This window comes from Maylandia zebra, linkage group LG12 (genome assembly GCF_041146795.1).
Source record: "Maylandia zebra isolate NMK-2024a linkage group LG12, Mzebra_GT3a, whole genome shotgun sequence".
NCBI lineage: Eukaryota > Metazoa > Chordata > Actinopteri > Cichliformes > Cichlidae > Maylandia > Maylandia zebra.
In genome coordinates, this window is record NC_135178.1 from 19,595,335 (window position 1) to 19,613,227 (window position 17,893).

Below are 17,893 nucleotides of genomic sequence, written 5' to 3' on the forward strand. Positions count from 1 at the left end.
TGCATGGAAGGGGTCTGCGTTTGTGTAGATCATCTCCACATGTCCAGCCCCCTATTACGGTTTTATCTGAGATGTCTTAATTCCTATTTGACCTCTGTGTGACGTTCAAGCCAGGGCTTAGATTAGCCCCTATTAGGGCTGAAAATTATATAACAGTCATTTAAAAAAAAATATTTTTAGACAACCCATCACCCCTGTGCAACCTTCACCCTTCATTCACTTACCCCCTCCTCTCCCCTTTTGCTCCTACAGTGCCCTCGTATATTGCACCATTGTTGGGGCTTCTTGGGTAATATCTACAGTCAGTACACACACAAACTCAAAGTGCAGGGTGCTGAGGGAGATATTCTGGGCTGGCAGTGCTGGCAGAGAACGAGATAGAGAAGTGCTTACACTGCACTGTGGGGGTGATGGGGGACATCAAAGGCTTGCTGTATAAATGAATATTAAAATTCAACAGCAGCACCCCTCCTGTGTGTGATTAGCCAAGACTGGGAAAGAGAAAAACACGAAGACAGGGGAAAGGAAGAGAAAAGGCAGAAAGGAGAATGATGGGGGGGGAATGTGGAGTATAGGAAGTCAGGGAGTGAATCTGGGATGATTAATACCGCTCCACAAAGCTGCTTGTGGAGTGCTGTGCGCGAATTATCATAATCATCGACAGCAGTGTAAGTGGCGGTACTGTGAGTCATTTCAACTCTCTCCCAGCACACATCACACAACCACGGCCTGTCGGTATGATCCGTGCAATAGCCGCTTTGGCAACTCGCGTCGTTTTTCATTGCATAATTTGATGAAGCTGTGGCAAATTTTCCTCTCCTTGTCGTTTGATTGTGTGCGTGTGCGTGCCGAACACAGACTCGTTCTTGGGCTTTCATTTTTACATAAATGCCTTTGCCAAAGAGTTTTGTTCCAAAATGACACCCACTAGTTGTCAAGAAAGAAAGAAAAAACAGAACTCACTCCTACAATTGAACTTTTAAAAGAAAGCAAAATAAATGAGGGAATTTGATTGCAAAATGTGCATAAGAATCATTTCTCGAGTCTTCTGCCTTCCTTTAAAAGATGGCCCAGTCCATAATGGCTTCAGATTCATCATGCATTCCCCCATTGCAGTCCTTTTTGTTGTCTACAGTGATCTGCCCTGAGCCAATAGCCTGGCATAGTTAGCAGTTATGGGATGGCATGAAGGTCAGTTCAGTACGTGCTGATCCTCTTGCACTCCAGCAATGAACTCTGTTTTATCAACAGGGGACACACACTGAAAGTGCCTACAAAAGCTGCAAGGAAAGGTATGAGACCCTACCTACTTCCCATCACCGATGAACTAAGTAAATATATGCTATGGGGGGGGGGGGGGGGGGGGGGGGGGGCACTTCAGTGGGATGTGAGTGAGTGGGAAGGAAGAAAGTGTGGAGGAGGAAGAAAAACACAGAGGAAGAAGAAGAAGAGGAGGAGGAGAAGGAGGGGGCGTTTAGCATGCAGAGTACACTGCATGACACAAGGGCAGGTGATGGAACATGAATGTTAAGACAGAGAGAAAGACGGGGTCGGCAGAATGACTGAGGGAGGAAGAGTGATAAAGTGAGAGAAGAAGGGAGGGATGAGGAAAATGTGGAGGAGGTGATAAATGTAGGAGAAGCTCGAGAACTGATAAATCCACTCATCTTCCAGTAGGAGAAGACAAGAAGAGTGGGAAGCTTTAACTGCAACACAGTGTGGCAGAAACGAGCATGCGAACCGACTGTGAGCTGCTCAAATCTGAGCAGCTCGGGAACACAACACAAGCACGCCAAAGTGTCAAGCGGCTTCACGAGTAGGTTGTGTGCCCGAGACACTCTGCTGACTTCATTGTATGTATTATCTCTCCATAACGATGGAGAGATAATACTTGTTCAGTTTTTAATACGGTATGAAATGAGACTTTAAAAGGGAGCTGGTGTTGTCATTCCCAGCTCCATAATCATCATAATCTTCTGGTACTATGCTAGAGGAGCTTTGCATGAGTCACAGCTCAAAATAATGCTCATTTATCTTGTGCAGGGCCTTCGGGTTACTCTCTATCTGAAACATGAAATGATCATATTGTGGCTGCCCCTTCTCTTTAACAGAGGGAGCCAAAAGCAGCAAAAAAACTTCTGAATCTGCATTTTGAGCAGACTAAAGTCTGACGTCTTAGTTCACATGGATTATTTGCACATGTGCTGACTTCATTATTTGAGATTTTGGCCATATTTAATATGACCATCCATTATAACAGTAAAGAAGAAAAACCACAGTAAATCCCTTTAAATTACTGCCTCTCACATTTGACACATGAGTTTTTGAGACCTCTACATCATGGGTGTGATTTTTTTTTCTCTACAAAATGTAGCTGAAATTATAGAAAACAAAAATCAAATATGCAAACTGATATTTCTTTTTTTGTTTGTTTGTTTGAATTTGTCAGAAGGTTCAAAAATTAGAATTTTCTGGCAATAATTTCATGGTTCAGGCTTTACGGGGTTAATGCTGAGCAGTTTTCTAAGCATTTGATAAGGAACACGTTTCAGATTTGGCGTTTATAGAAGTCCTATCTACAAATTAATTGACGGGGGCAGGTCACCTACCCCAAGGGTGTTGTGAATTAAAGGGTGAATCCTATTCATACTACTATTTTGATAGTTCTGATTTTATTTTCACAAGTTTTGAGCTGTGTCTGCCTTCACTCCAGCACAATAGGAGTGAATAAAAATAGATCTGAAAAACATCTCCTAACAGAAGAAGCGTCTTTGTGAGGCTCAGTAATGCTCACTCCATTCTTGTGTGCAGATTTCACTGTAACTACTTCTAAATAGTAGAAAAATCTTTTCATGGCAATGAGTGCTACATTTGTGGATTGGGAATTTAAACACTGAATTGTACAAAATGTGACAAACTGGGGGGAAAAATAGGGGGTGAACCACTGCACCCTTTAAGATATGCCAAGCTATGGTGCACACCATGCGTATGAATGTACCAAATGTTCTGTGGTACATACACACATCTGGATTTCCGGGAGTGGAAAAAGGTGTTGCCTACACCGCCTCTTGTGCTTCAGGGGTTTGATGCACAGATGTGGGCACGGTTTCCAGTCTCAGCTCACACATTTAATAGCACAAAAGGCTGTGCTTTAGTTTCTACTCCAGTGTGTCCCCTTCAACTGTGCAGCTGCCCCTAGCTAGGCAAAAAGCTGAAACAGAAGCATAATAATGAGACAACCCCATCTCAAGAGATCTCACTTTCCCTTGCCACCTACACCCCATAGAAGATGTCCTGATTTCCAGCGTTTTCCATTATTTGAACAGAAAAGAGCTTGAGATGGAGTAGATCTTACTTAAGGTGGAGAGAGGTTAATAATGGGACAAGTCACTGTTGCGCCGTCTACTGGGAATAGTTGGGTTACCTAAAGTGTGTGTGTGTTTGCGCTTGTAAACACACATACTCTCTCTCTGTCTCTCTCACACACACAAACATGTGCAAACGAGCAAAGGCAAAGACAGAGAGAGAAACAAGTCTGTCTGTGCATCGATTGTATTTGCAAAAGGAAGTGAGTGAATACCAGAGAAGGTGTTGATAGACATCTCTAATGTTATCCTCTGTGCCATCACCATCGGCGCTGGGGGAAAGCTTGGAATAAAACCACTCGAGGCCGGAAGTTAAATATAACTTTATCTGTCTGTGTACTACACCCTATCTGAACCTATTCAGACTCTGCAAGCGGCGCGGTGCTTTTAATCCGAGTTTACAATTAGTCCAACTGCAGATCAATTGAGTCATTGAGTCAGTTGCATAACAGTAACTTAGTCACCAGTATGGCAGAGCCCGGTGGAGAGCTGAAGCTGAGTGGGACATGGCTGAATGATGTGCAGCCCACACTGTGGGAGGGCAGAGTGGGCGACTGTGAGGCCTCCAGAGTATTGTAAATAGTTAATGCAGGAGTTTTGGCTGATGCCTTAGAATCGCACTGTGGCCTGTGCCACATTGTTTACCCCCTGCTGTGCAATTAATCACAATGAACTGCGGGAGACAGCCGTTAATGAACGGCAGGCTTGGTGGGGGAAATGGACCGCTGAGCTCGGGGTTAGGGGACATGCAAATGAGCGGCGCTGTGTGCACACCAGGCGACTGTTTCACTGATGGAAGCCTGTTGTTGAGGATGTGCATGGCAGCGGTCACTGTGCTGCCATATAGAGACAGAAAGCCACCTTTTGTCATTACAGAGCCCAGTGCAGCATAGCTATATATGACAGCACCCAGCCTCTGACTGTTCAAACCCTTCTCTGGAGCAGGAACAGCATGTACAATTCATCACACTGTCTGTGACTGGGAGTATACAAGAACAAATGCTGCCCTTTAACATTATTTCTTTGAGAATTTCATAACTACCTATAATGAAGTAGGGGGGTAAACATAGGGACCTGGATAAAGCAGCTCATTTTCATACTGCGGTGTGTCTTTGTTATTCTTTAATTCTTTAAAGAATTAAAGAATAACAAAGAACTTAAACTTTGCTTTATTTTGGTAAACACAGCCAAAGCCCCTATAAGACCCATCGGTATAATCCCACTTTGGGAATGACTGCAGATTAACAGAGTATTTTGATCCTAAAAGTTTGAAGTTAGACTTAACTTCTGAATGAGGTTTGTGTTTAAGCATTATGTTTGTGTTTATTCTTCCTTTTTAAACACAGAAAACGGCAGGCCTGCTTCATGGAGGAAATGAATAAGTTGTCTCGTTACATGAATGCCTTGTTTAGTGTGCAGCACATCAAGGCCGTGAACAGAGCACCTCGTAATCACACGTCATACAGCCTTTTGAACATGCATCCACCACACGCTCTATTAAACGCCACGCAAGGCGTGTGATATAGAATTTGGGTACATTTTTACGCATAGTCTCCGGTCGTTATTTTTTTCCTGCTGTGTTTTCACGGCAGGCAAGTTCATACCCCGAGAGGCATCTGCAGCTGATGTAAAAACAGAAAACAAGGGAAGAAAACTACTCAGTCTGTGGGATAATAACCACACTTACCCCATTGTTGTGGCTGACATGAAACCTGACCGCTGAGCCTCTTTTCCCCCCTTTTATTTGGCTGTCAAAACCTCCCGAAATCTCTAGGATTGGCCGCTGCGTATGAAGGTCTTTTCACTACACGACAGCCTCCACAGTATCACCGTCGGTGCGTCTGCAGGAATTTGATGACAACTGCTCCATTCCCCCTTCCGCTGTCACCGCGTGAATTCACACATACATGTTGTTCTGCACATGGCACAGAAACCAGACCTCGTCCTCCTTCGGCGTTAAGCGCTTGGTGATGAAGCAGCAGTAGCAGCAGAAGCACTGTGGGAGATCCAGCAGCGCAGGGTCCAGTGGAGATCCGACAGGCGCCCTGCTGTTGTCGTGTAAATTACTGATCCTTACTGGAAAGGGTGGAGAAGCCCTGCTGCCTAAACTGGGAAAGACAACCCTCATTTAGCCAGTAGATAACGCGCAGCATCACACTGTCCACCCGCGTCTCTCTCCCCCCACCTCTCTCTCTCTGATATTACCACAGCCTCACGGGCTACACCCCCACTCTCCCGCCCAGACTATTCCACAGCATTTCCACTCACTCTTTATTAGTTGTGTATGTCCTAATCAAATCAAATCACGCGCTTCTTCAACACAAAATCAAAAGCATGTCTCTCTCTCTGATTCACCAAACTGACAAATTATCAGTCCTTATCAATATTTGTAATATTGGTTCCCATGAATTAAAACGTGCTGCTGTAGCTTTATTCGAGCTTTACTATTGATCCAAGCCCCCCACACCTCCCTCCCTGCCATAACCGCTCCACATCTGGCTGATGCTGATGCATCCGCTTCCCTCCTACTCAGTTCATGTCAGTATTGAACTGCCGACGTCACGACACCATCCTCCGCAGTGACGTCACTCGGAGCTCTAGAGACCGATGCCGTTTGATGCTTTATGAGAAGTTTACTGGGAAGTAACCTCCTCACTAGGGCTGTAAAGGAAACATTATTCCGCTAGTGTAATAGGTAAATTCCTACTTTAATATTCTGTTTGTTTTTTTCTCTCTGTGAATAGCAGCCCCAGGTGATGCAGAGAACAGGTCATTTATTTCTGAAAATAGGAAAAATAAAAATAACCCTTAGAAAAATAAATAACCCATTATTTTGTTTGTTGGCCCTGCTCGTTGCAGCTCAAAATATGATATGATATGATATGATATGATATGATATGATATGATATGATATGATATGATATGATATGATATGATATGATACACCCATACAACTTTCATTTGGGCTTATTGTTTGTAATTCCTGCATATTTGTTTTTTTTTTTAAATGATATTCTTCTCCAGTTTAAGGGTCATGATTAGTCTACAGGTGCTGTTTTGTGAGTTGTTGTTGTTGTTTTTTTTAATGTATCTGTTGAGTAACCAAACCCTAGAACAGCATCTAATTCTGGGGATACAAATAATATGAAGCCATAAAGTGTAAGCACATCTTGAAGAAATAGAAAAATAGAAAACAGCAAATAATTTATTTAAAAGCAGTTGGTTAATGAAAGCAGCCTATCTTTTATTATGGTGTAGATTTATTAGCCTACCTTCTCACAGTAAGGTCATGTCTAATCACTGAAAAATGGACAGTGTGGAAGGAGAAAATACATTTTTTCATATCAGCTAACAATGATTTACATTTGTGAATTTTTAACAGCTTAATAGTAGAGAGTGTGGAGAGTGAAGTGAGGATATCTTTTGGGACCAAATCCTAAAGCTTCTCAACAGACAATAGATAATAGATAATATGAAAGGAGCCATTGTGATTTTACTAGGCTTTATCTGATCCCCTGCCCACATTCAAATTAACCTCATTTGAATACACAGCATTGTGCAAAAGTCTTAAGCCACCCCTCATTTCTTTATACTTTCCTCACTTTACCTTTTTATTGAGCCACTTAACACTGACTTATGATGAATCAGTGAATCACGATGCAATGAACAGGCACCTAATTTAAGGGATGAGCCTACGTGGTCTCTACTCATAACAGAGAACTTAGCAAAGAAGCAATTTCAAATTGTATGTTTAGCAGCCTGTCGCAAAAACTGAAAAAAAAAAACAATCCCATTTCATTAATTTAATCTGTGAAAAATGCACAGACTTTGACAGACATGAGAAAGTATTTTTGCATTAAGATGATTCCCAAGGAAAGACTTGGCATATCTCAAAACTGTGTGCAGTGTGGCCTTAAAAATGTTGTTAAAATGGGACAAGGTGAGCGCAAAAGAAGAACTGGTAGGCGAAAAAAAAAAAAACGATCTACAGCAGATGAACAGTATCTGAATATAGATACCAAAATCAGGACAAATCCAGCAAAGACCCAGCACAGGTGTGGGGCTGCATTTCAGGCAGTGGTCTTCTGGATCTTATTGACGATAGAATTATAAACACAGAAAAGCATTGGCCAACTGTGCAATACCATCTGAAAAGCATCTGATATGCATCAGCTTCATTTTTCAGAATTGCACTGATTCCAAACACACTGCCAGTGCAGTAAGAGCATAGTTGAACAGAAAAACACATTGTGGAGCACTACGAGTCATGGATTGGCCTCCCTAGAGCCGGGATCTCACCATATATCATAGATCATACATAACAGTGTGGGATCATCTCGACAGAAAACAGAACAAAAGGCAGGCAACATGCAAAGACGAGCTGGGTGGGTGTTTCCTTTAAAGAACTCGCGGATACGGTCCCTTTAACTCCCTTTTCATGACGTCATGGCATCAATGCGGAAGTATGTACGCAGGAAATTAGCATCTTCAGTTTTGTTTACATGTGACATGCAATTTGGTAGGTGTGTTCGTGTTTTTTGGCTTCAGGTTTTGGGTGAATATTGTTAGAATTTACTGACACATTTCTCCAGGTGCCCCCTTCATTACAAGCATCACAGAAACGCCTTTAATTTTTACTGTTGTCTTCAACGATGTTTAAATTAGCTAGCTAGGCGCTGCTAGTCACCAGCTAGCGAATGTTAGCTTGCTACACTGCGCGTTAAAGTTTCGATTTCCCGAGTAACTTTTCATTACTGTTAATATTATTATTGGATAACAGATGACGCCAGTTTCTCAGTTGACGGTTTCTCTTCCGGTACTCATGATATGGGCTTCAATATCTTTTTTCTTCTTCTTTCGTACCATCAGCGAAGTTGATGCTGGAGCTCTTTAAAGAACCACAGCATGTTCCCCCGCAGAACTACCCCACCGAGGGGACGATCAGCCTACAGTAACGGTCTGCATCCACCGCCACCGGCGCCCCAGAGCTACGATTACAACCACCAAAGTCTGCCAGGTGTCAACAGGTGAGTCCCGTGAATGGAAAAAGTCGAGTATCAGTGTCGGGGGTGTACTGGACAGCAGTTGTTTCAAGGTGAACTGCAGTAAACTTTGTTAGCTGTGGTTGAGATTTCCTGTTGTGTCGGTGCGTTTTGTTTAGAGCTGCAAGGGCTGGTTGATTAATGTTGATATTATTGATAAGTGATCGATTTTATTTGGCACCTTTTTTATCGTTGAATAAGCGCTGTAGTCATTTAAAAATAAAAAAAGTGAAAGAAGATAGTAGTTTCCTATATATGAGACTGGTATGATTTTTCTTTTTACTTGATAGAAAACTGATTATGTAAATATGGATTCTGGTGCTCAGACATTACACATCATTTTTTAATTGGCCAACTGGTCTGCTGGAAATTACAACAGGCAGTGTTTGTCAATTTTATTATAGTGAACTTCATTTAAAAGTCTTGATGTGGGGAAACTGAAATGTTGTTGTGTACTGATAACACTAAATTAAAATGTAAAAAGTATTCACAACAGGAATTTTTCATCAAATTTGGCCAAGCAACAAGAGAGGATGCATATATTCAGTGTACACTCACCAGCCACTTTATTGGGTACACCTGTTTGAGGCTTGTTAAAGTAAATAAATATCTAATCAGTCAATCATATGGCAGCAGCTCAGTGCATTTAAAATATTTAGACATCCTTGAGATGACCTGCTGAAGTTCAAAGTGAATGTCAGAATAAGGAAGAAAGGCTATTTAAGTGGCTTTGAACAAGGCCTGGCATGTTGGTGCCAGACAGGCTGGTCTGAGTATTTCACAACCTCCTGATCTGCTGGGATTTTCCCACACAACCGTCTCTAGGATTTACAGAGAACGGCCCGAAAAGGAGAAAATGGCCAGTGAGCGGTAATTCTCTGGGTAAAATTTCCTGTGTTTATGTCATATGACAGAGGAGAATGGCCAGACTACTTTGAGCTGATAAGAAGCCAACAGCAACTCAAATAGCAAGGTTTGTAGAAGAGAATCTCTGAATGTACAACACATCACACCGAACAGCAGCTGGGCTGCAACAGCAGAAGACAACACTGGGTGCAACTTCATTCAGTTTAAAACAAGGAACTGTAGCTGCAATTTCCATGGGTTCACCAAAATTGGACAACAGAAGACTGCTGTGACGTTCAAATGGGAGCGGGGAGGGTCAGAATTTGGTATAAATGGCATGAAAGCATGGACCCATCCTGCCTTGTATCAATGGTTCATGCTAAGGCTGGTGTAATAGTGTGGGGATATTTTCTTGGCATATTTTGAGCCTCTTAGTATGAACTGAGCATCATTTAAACACCACAGCCTACCTGAGTATTGGTGCTGAGTGCTTCATCCCTTTACCACAGTGTACATGTGTGGTAGCTACTTCCAGCAGGATAACACACCATGCCACTAAACTTAAATCATTTTAAACAGTTTCTTGAACATGGTAGTGAGTTCTCTGTTCTCAAATAGTCTCCACAGTTTTCAGATCTTAATCCAATAGAGCACCTTTGGGATGTGGTGGAACAGGAGATTCACTTTTCGGATGTGCAGCTGACAAATCTGCAGCAACGGTGTGATCCTGTCGTGTCAATATGAACCACAATCTCTGAAGAATATTTTCAGTACCTTGTTGAATCTATGACATTGAAGAATTTTTGGAATCCTGAAGGCAAAAAAAGGAAAAGGGGTCCATCCCAATGCTAGCAAGGTTAACTTATGGTGAGTTTGTATGTCAAGTGTTGCTAAGTATAGAATCTCTTGAGATTGAGATGTCAGCATACCTTCATTCCTCTGAACTTCTAAAGTCTTGCTCCTGACAAGCACCAACCATATTATAAATATATCCATCCACTTTTCTAACCGCTTATCCACTTCAGGGCAGTGGTGGGGCTGGAGTCTTTTCCACTTGTCATTGGGTAACACAGAGAAGCAGACAACCATTCACACTTGCATGTCTGTCTTTGGACTGTGGATAAAAGTTGGAGTATTCAGAGAGAACATGGAAACTCCACACAGAGCAGCTCCATGGGTTTGAACCCACAACCCTCTGTCTCGCAGTCATTTTAAATACAAAATCCAATAATAAATATTGCATTCTAACTTTTATCACATTTGTTAAGGGCAAAGGCCAGGCGTCTCGCTCTGTATGGATTCATGCTTCGTGGCACCCGAGTGAAAGAAAACAAAACAAAGAAACTGAAAAGTTATCTTTTTTCATCATTTATTAGTGGTTGCTTGTTTTAGATGTTTGTGTTCTGTGCAGTAAAATGTGCATATGTGTTTTTGTAAGCTTTCCTAGACGTGAGAGATTGCCTTCTTATGAATGGAACCCCTCACCATCCACCTCTACTGTTCAGCCTCGTCACATGCCAGCTATGATCAATGGGCGCAAGTATGTATTACTATTTATCGATCCAAGAATAAACCACATTTGTCCAAGTACATTGCCTTTTACATGTCTTATCACCTTTCTTTGTCTTCGTGCGTCTTCCAGGAGGCAGAATGATCAGTTCAGCGCTCATCACGTGAAGCGCCAACGTGTTGACACCTCCAGACACCACTTAAGCAGCCCACCTTTAGTTCATAGCCGGCCTCCACATCATCGTACCGACCGAGCGGTGGCACAGCCCTCAAGATTATCCCTCACTGGTTTTGATCACTCTTATCCCGGTCCTAACTTAGACATCCGCCCTCAGGTACCCGCTGTGGTGAAAAGCTCCAGCAGTCTGCATGCCAGCACTACGGAAAAGGTAAATTCAGAAGGACTTAGTCTTTATCTAATAAACGTGAAGTCTGAGCATGTTTACGTGTAGATCTGTTTGGTTTAGTCAGCGTCACATGTTTATGTGCCCTCAGCTGAGTTGTCAGATGGTGGAGCTGTTTGAGGCGTGCCAGCAGCAGCCTTCAGATTTGGAGCGGAAGGAGGTGTGCCGCGCTCGTCTGCAACAAGACATACAGCAAATCTTTCCATGTATGTATGACCTGTACATCCACATTCTGCTCTGTCTTGCTGCTTTGATTTTTATTCACCATGTGCCTTTCTCACAGCTGCGCGGCTTTACTTGACTGGATCATCTATGAACGAATTGGGCTCCCGGTGCAGCGATGCTGATATATGCCTGGTTATCAAGGGAAATGTAACTACCTTTGTTTCTGTACCGTAAATGTCATGGAAATGTGCAATCATAGATACTGACTTCCTGACTTCCTCTTTAACACTTGCAGTGTTCCTTCTTTTTGTTCCAGAAAAAGACTGATGCTCTTCGTGTTCTTGGTCGTCTCCTAAAGTTGTTCAAAACCCTCTGTAAGTAATCAAATACCAAATCATCTATAAAAACAGAATTCATTGTTAACTTTTAAACGGCCGTACACATGTCTGTTTTTTGCATTTATCTAGTAAGTTTTCTTAACCAAAAATACAATTATTGGTGTCCTTTGTGAGCTCTGATATGAAGATTTTCCCTTAGAATTATGCTTTTGTCACTAGGGGGAGCTGTTCACTTAGTGGAAAATGGGTTTCTGTTTATAGAAAATGAAACAAATGACAATGGATCTCATGATGTTTGCTTTGATTTTCAGCATATGTAGAGAGGAATCAGCTGATCAGAGCCAAAGTGCCAATCCTCAGGTTCAGGGAGAAAGGCAGGTGAGAGCAAAGCAGTTACTGGAACAGTCATCATCAAATCAGAAAGCAGATTTATGATGTTTATGATTCTCTCCGGTCTTCACTCCGTAGTGATCTGGAGTTTGATCTGAATGTCAACAACACAGTGGGCATCAGGAATACATTCCTTCTGAGGAGTTACGCCTATGGTGGGTGAGACGGTCAATAAGACCAATTTTGTTCATGGCAGCAGCTTTTCAAACTTCAGCTCTGCCTGTGATCATTTGTTTTTAATCCAGCTATAAGCAACGCATAGGTTACTTGTTCTGACATGCTGTGTTTGTTTGGTCTCTCTTACAGCTGATCTCAGGGTAAGACCCATGATCCTCGTCGTCAAGAAATGGGCACGGTACAATAATATCAATGATGCCAGCAAAGGAACATTAAGCAGCTACACGCTGGCGCTGATGGTCCTGCACTACCTCCAGAGTCAGTACAGTCACACGTGCAGAAAAGATTCCTCCCACTTGTTCTTTTGGCTTAGACTGACTTGATTTGTATATGATGCGTTTTCTGTAGCTCTTAGTGAACCTGTCCTCCCATCTCTACAGAGGGACTACCCAGTAAGTATCTTCTTTGCATTTTCAGTCATTGAAATCTCTTTTTGACAATGTTGTTTTCATTTAAAGCATTTATAAACAATATTCTTTTTCTTTTGTAACCTACCACTTATTAAGATAATTAGCTACTTGACAAACTGTTTAAAGAATCTCTAATGGCTCAGTCACACTAGAGAAAAATAAGACAAAAACTGTGATCAAACTGGCTGCAGTCACTTTAAGACAGGCAGGTGAAGGTTTGCAAATAAGCGCCATCTAATTTATAAATGCAGACAGACATGCCGACACGTTGCTGGTGGTCTGAGTCAGCTTGTGCCAGCAAGTGCAACTCGTCCGTGATGAGTTTCTTTGCATTAGTGGATTCAACTCAACTGGTTGCATTCTTGTTATGTTCCTATATAAAAGCAAGGTTTCCGAGCGTGTGTCATAAAGTCTCCTTCACTGCTTTCCTTATTATGTTTTTTTGTCCCGTGTCTTGATTTTAACAGGAGTCATTTAATCCTTTAATGAACCTGGACATGGTTCCAGAGGGACCCAAACACATCCCTCCCTACATCTCGAGAAACCAGTCCTCTCTGGGGGAGCTGCTTTTAGGATTTCTCAAGTACTATGCCACAGATTTCAGGTATCTTCCAATGAGTATCATGTTGAGTGGCTCTTTACCGTGTTGGTTTTCTTACTCCCTTTCTTCATCTCCAACTCTCCTCGCCAACTCCTCCTCCCTCTCAGTCCTCCGTTTCTCCTCACTGTCTTCTGTCCCGCTTCCTCCTCCCTGGTTTCATGTTTCTTGCTGAGGGGCAGGAGCAGGTGAGACCTTTGGCCTTACACAGCACTACCATGACATACCACGATCCCTGAGTATTGGTGCTGAGTGCTTCATCCCTTTACCACAGTGTACACGTGTGGTAGCTACTTCCAGCAGGATAACACACCATGCCACTAAACTTAAATCATTTTAAACAGTTTCTTGAACATGGTAGTGAGTTCTCTGTTCTCAAATAGTCTCCACAGTTTTCAGATCTTAATCCAATAGAGCACCTTTGGGATGTGGTGGAACAGGAGATTCACTTTTCGGATGTGCAGCTGACAAATCTGCAGCAACTGTGTGATCCTGTCATGTCAATATGAACCACAATCTCTGAAGAATATTTTCAGTACCTTGTTGAATCTATGACATTGAAGAATTTTTGGAATCCTGAAGGCAAAAAAAGGAAAAGGGGTCCATCCCAATGCTAGCAAGGTTAACATGCAGTGGCTATATATATATATATAAAAAAAAATTTCTTCGGCTTATTTTTTTTCAAAAACAGTGTCAAATATTTTGTTCCTGTATTTTATTGTGCCTATCTGGTGTTCCCTGCTACATGGTTATGTGACCCTCTTGTAATTCTGATAAAAATAAGGGCTAGGTTTGTTTTTTCTTTGTTTTCATGACTTAAACTAAAGCTATCTCATTCTTGGGAGAAACTTAATCTGTCTGCACTCTGTTTGGAATAAAGTAGTATGCAAAGGCACTGCTGTAGTCCTTGAGGCGCTTGAAGATTGCGTTAACCTTCAGTCTAACGAGCACTGAGTGTAATCCCTTTCCTGTTGCTGTCTTTGTCTTGCAGTTGGGATAAACAGGTGATTTCTGTTCGAGAAGCCAGAGCGTTCCCTAAGAACAATTCTAAAGAGTGGAATAACAAATTCATATGTGTGGAAGGTATGCAGTTTATTGGAAGTAACAGGCCACAGCCACCACCATTTAACATCAGCATCGCTGTGAGAAATGTCCACAGTAATCCAACAGTGACTCCTTTTGTTTCAGAGCCTTTTGAAAGAAATAACGTCGCCAGGGCCGTCCACGAGAAGCTCAAGTTCGATGCCATTAAAGCGAAGTTTGCTGAGGTACGTTGAAGTTTTGATAACCGTGTTCGCTCTTCATTCTCCAAGCCACTACAGGCCAGATATGAGTTATTCATAATCGGCTTCTGTCTCCTCAGTCGTGTCGGTTACTACACGAGAGGAAGGAGCTGAACTCGATCCTCCCTTTCAGAGCCATCATCATTAAGGAGTCATCCAGGGGATGAGAGATTCCTCTAATTAGATGAGCTAACTGGTGTCCTCTACCTCAAGACCGTCTCCTGAAACAGTGCAACAACGTGTTGATGCTCTGAGAGAGAAACCCTGCTGCCCTGGCACCTTCATGGCCGCTTCCGTATCTGTGTTTTCTGTGGCTGTAATATTCAAAATGGACCACCGACTTCAAATGCATTGCTGTCAAATTTGTGTAACGGAGGATAATACAGTATTTGAGGGAAAATTTTATTTTATAGAGATGCTAGAGGCCTCTGAAATTAAAATCCTGTTACCTAAACTGATGACAGAAAAATGCTGAACCTGTTATAAGAGATGGATATTGCTGCTATATGGCCCGTTTTCCCTGCAGGGAATATGTTTATCAATGAACTGGGAGATGACTCTTACATAAAGTTAACTTCAATGGAAGCAGCAGCATTTTATTTTGAAGGGCGAGTCCCAGCCACTGATCTCGGTTAAATTTCCACATTATTAGAGCCATACTGCACAGCGTTGTATTTAAAAACGATTCATCTCTGCCACGTATTTACATGTACAGTCTGTCATGGTTCTGTCTGGACCAACTTGTAACATCAAAGTTTATTTTTTATTTTTATAGGTCAACAGTGAGAATGTGGTGGATTTAAACACGTCAGACACTTTCTGCTTAAAACCGCATTAATTGCCCTCTAGTTTCCCATGCTCACCGCCTAAAGCTTAAGTCAGTGTTGTAATTTGAAGTGCCCTTATTATACTCATTTAAAGGCTCCTAAATGTCATTTGGTTCTGCTAAAATTCTTTACACGCTTCAAAGTGCAAAAGAAATCTCCCACTGCTTTGCTGCCTTTGTCTGAAACACACCTTTTGTTGTCTGGAGCGCATAAAAATTCTCGTATTCACTCTTGCAGTCGTCTGCAGAATATTTGGTGTTCGATTTCTCGTAGCTGAAACATTTTATAGCTGGCTACCAGAAGCTGTACGTACTGCAAGCAGCTGCCTGCGCCTGGACTTAATCAGGTCCCCACTGTTTGTCAGAGGGCATATCAGACTAGCTTAGGTGGGGAGGTTGCCAGTTTGTTACCTAATGATGTAGATAAGTAACTGTAGAAAAGCGTGGATTGCAAATGAGGTGTTTCAGGCAGTTAAACAGCTGCTTTTTGGCTGTTATAACTTTGTAAGCCTTTTATATGCACACAAACCTTTCAACAGACTTAAGGAAACCCCCAAAGCACGATAAGGGTACTTTTAAGTCACTCGAGGGCTGCAAAGAGGCCAGACTCTAGATTTTCCCCTGGTCCATATGTCCTGCATCAAGAACTCATTGTCTGGTGTAAAGGCTGTGCAGTGTCATTTTAGAAATGTACTTGATGAATTTGGGCAAAACACCTGTTATCCACTCATGTTTGGATTACTTATACATAGGTTATTTAAAGAATTTACACTTTGTGTAAATTTGTCTTTTCTTTCCTGTTTTTGTACATTTTGTGAATTCCTGACTTTTAAATGTTTATTTAAAAAAAATTAAATCTCTAAAGATGTATGATTGTTTTCAATGTATATTTTGGAGCTTCATGTGAAGTCCACTAAAATCTTGGCTATGCAAATAGCGCCAAAATCAGATTAAATTGTACACAGGCTTCGTTTTGGGGGGTGTTGTTCGTAATCACATGTCAGACCATTTGAAAATGTAACCAGCAAATTAAGGTTTATGGACTTTTTTTTTCTATAAATACCTTGCAAATGTTTTGGAGCCACCTTTTATTTCTTTATGTTTTCTTTCTGAGGGTTCAGACGTTCTTGAGCAATAGTTTTCCAGGTTTTCTGGAGGTCTTTCAAGGTTGTTTTTTTTTTTTCTTTTGGACATTTACTGCTTATTCATCCATTTTCCCTTCGGTTCTTTTTTTAATGTTGTTTATTGACTTAACACTGATATGTGAGTCATTAAAAATCACACCTACCTTAGGGGATGAACCAGTGTTGTGTCTACTTAAAACAGACAATTTAGAAAAGACTGAATCAATACTGGCACATTTCAGAATGGTGTTCATTGTGGCCTTTTGATGAAAATGGACAGGATCAAAGTAGAATGTATCTACAACAGACTAACAGTACTTCAATGCCATGTGAGAAATGCATCTGGCCCTTCAGTCTATACATCTACTGATCGCTAAAGCCTTAGCAGAAATGCTCTGGTGAATGTCAAGAAACCATAAGCAAGGGAAACGGGGACAAAAGGCTGAGCTATGCCAAGTGAACATGAACATGAATTTGACTGCAAATCAGTGGCAACAGGTCAGAAATTAGAAATTTTGCATTCAAGTTCCAAATTGTTATCAATATGCACAGAGGAGTTCAGGAGAGAGGTACAACATTGAGGGTCTACAGCGTTTGTAAAACACAGTGGAGGGTCATTTCAGTCGGTGTTGGGGGATCTTTTGAACACAGACAAGCAGCCATGCAATACCATCTGGAAACCATCTGATTGGCAACAGCTTAATTTTTCAGCATGAAAATGATCACAAACACAACAAATGAATTAAAGCACACTTGGACAGAAAATCTCTGCATTTATTTCCCATTAAGGCTTAAAAGACTTTTGCTCAGCTGTATTAAGAGAATTTCCCAAGCACAGTGATGCAACCATTCAAAGACACATCATTAACCAGTTATACAATATTTTATTTATTCTGCATCAATCCACATGCGCTGTGCTTAACTTGGAACAATCATATCCATGGATGTGACAAGTCGGTGATCTTTGGTTTCCTCAAGGTAATGCAGTTTATTCAACCTCACCCTTCACGAGCTTATGTGTATAATCTTTTCTAAAGCTCTTTAGAGAAATTATGATCTTTTTTATTATATTATTTGCAGCCTCCTCTGGCAGCAGTGTGCCGCTTGCTTTTTGTTCTATGGTTTGACGCTCTATTACAACTTGTTTTATGACTCCTGTATAGTTCTGGTCAGCGGTTAGATAGCTTACAAGATATGTGGGTGTGTGTTGCCACCAGCAGCGGGGTGGCAGGCGTAGTGTTTCAGCACATGGCCTATATTTAACTGGGGGAAGGGGATTTTGAACTTAAAGTCATATCGTCATATCAGCTGCCACTGGCACACACAAAGGTGCAATGAAACACTGCTTTTTAAAAAATTTTGAAACTCTAAATTCTTAATGTTCGCTGTTTGTGTGTTTGACTCAGTCTCTACTGA

The 17,893-nt window shown here is 41.7% G+C and overlaps 2 protein-coding genes across 3 annotated transcripts in view; one reads left to right on the forward strand and one right to left on the reverse strand.

The window, feature by feature from the left end:
• Window positions 1-5,555, reverse strand: part of homer1b (homer scaffold protein 1b) — a 25,117-nt gene extending 19,562 nt beyond the window's left edge. Inside the window, exon 1 of the mRNA XM_004544473.6 lies at window positions 5,053-5,555. Within this exon, the coding sequence (XP_004544530.1) occupies window positions 5,053-5,072 (20 nt within the window). The 5' untranslated portion in view covers window positions 5,073-5,555. The remainder of the gene's footprint in view (window positions 1-5,052) is intronic.
• A 2,253-nt stretch (window positions 5,556-7,808) lies between these two features.
• On the forward strand, window positions 7,809-16,650 carry tent2 (terminal nucleotidyltransferase 2). 2 transcript variants are annotated; one of them, XM_004544474.6, is made up of 15 exons: window positions 7,809-7,884; window positions 8,235-8,392; window positions 10,692-10,793; window positions 10,896-11,151; window positions 11,258-11,372; window positions 11,450-11,538; window positions 11,648-11,705; window positions 11,981-12,047; window positions 12,138-12,214; window positions 12,366-12,494; window positions 12,585-12,628; window positions 13,114-13,250; window positions 14,236-14,327; window positions 14,433-14,512; window positions 14,608-16,650. In XM_004544474.6, the coding sequence occupies exons 2-15, from the start codon at window positions 8,271-8,273 to the stop codon at window positions 14,692-14,694; spliced, it is 1,455 nt and encodes a 484-aa protein (XP_004544531.2). In that variant the 5' UTR covers window positions 7,809-7,884; window positions 8,235-8,270; the 3' UTR covers window positions 14,695-16,650. The 2 variants fall into 2 exon arrangements, with proteins under 2 accessions (XP_004544531.2, XP_004544534.2); XM_004544477.6 differs by having other exon boundaries at window positions 7,830-7,888.
• Window positions 16,651-17,893: the final 1,243 nt, after the last annotated feature.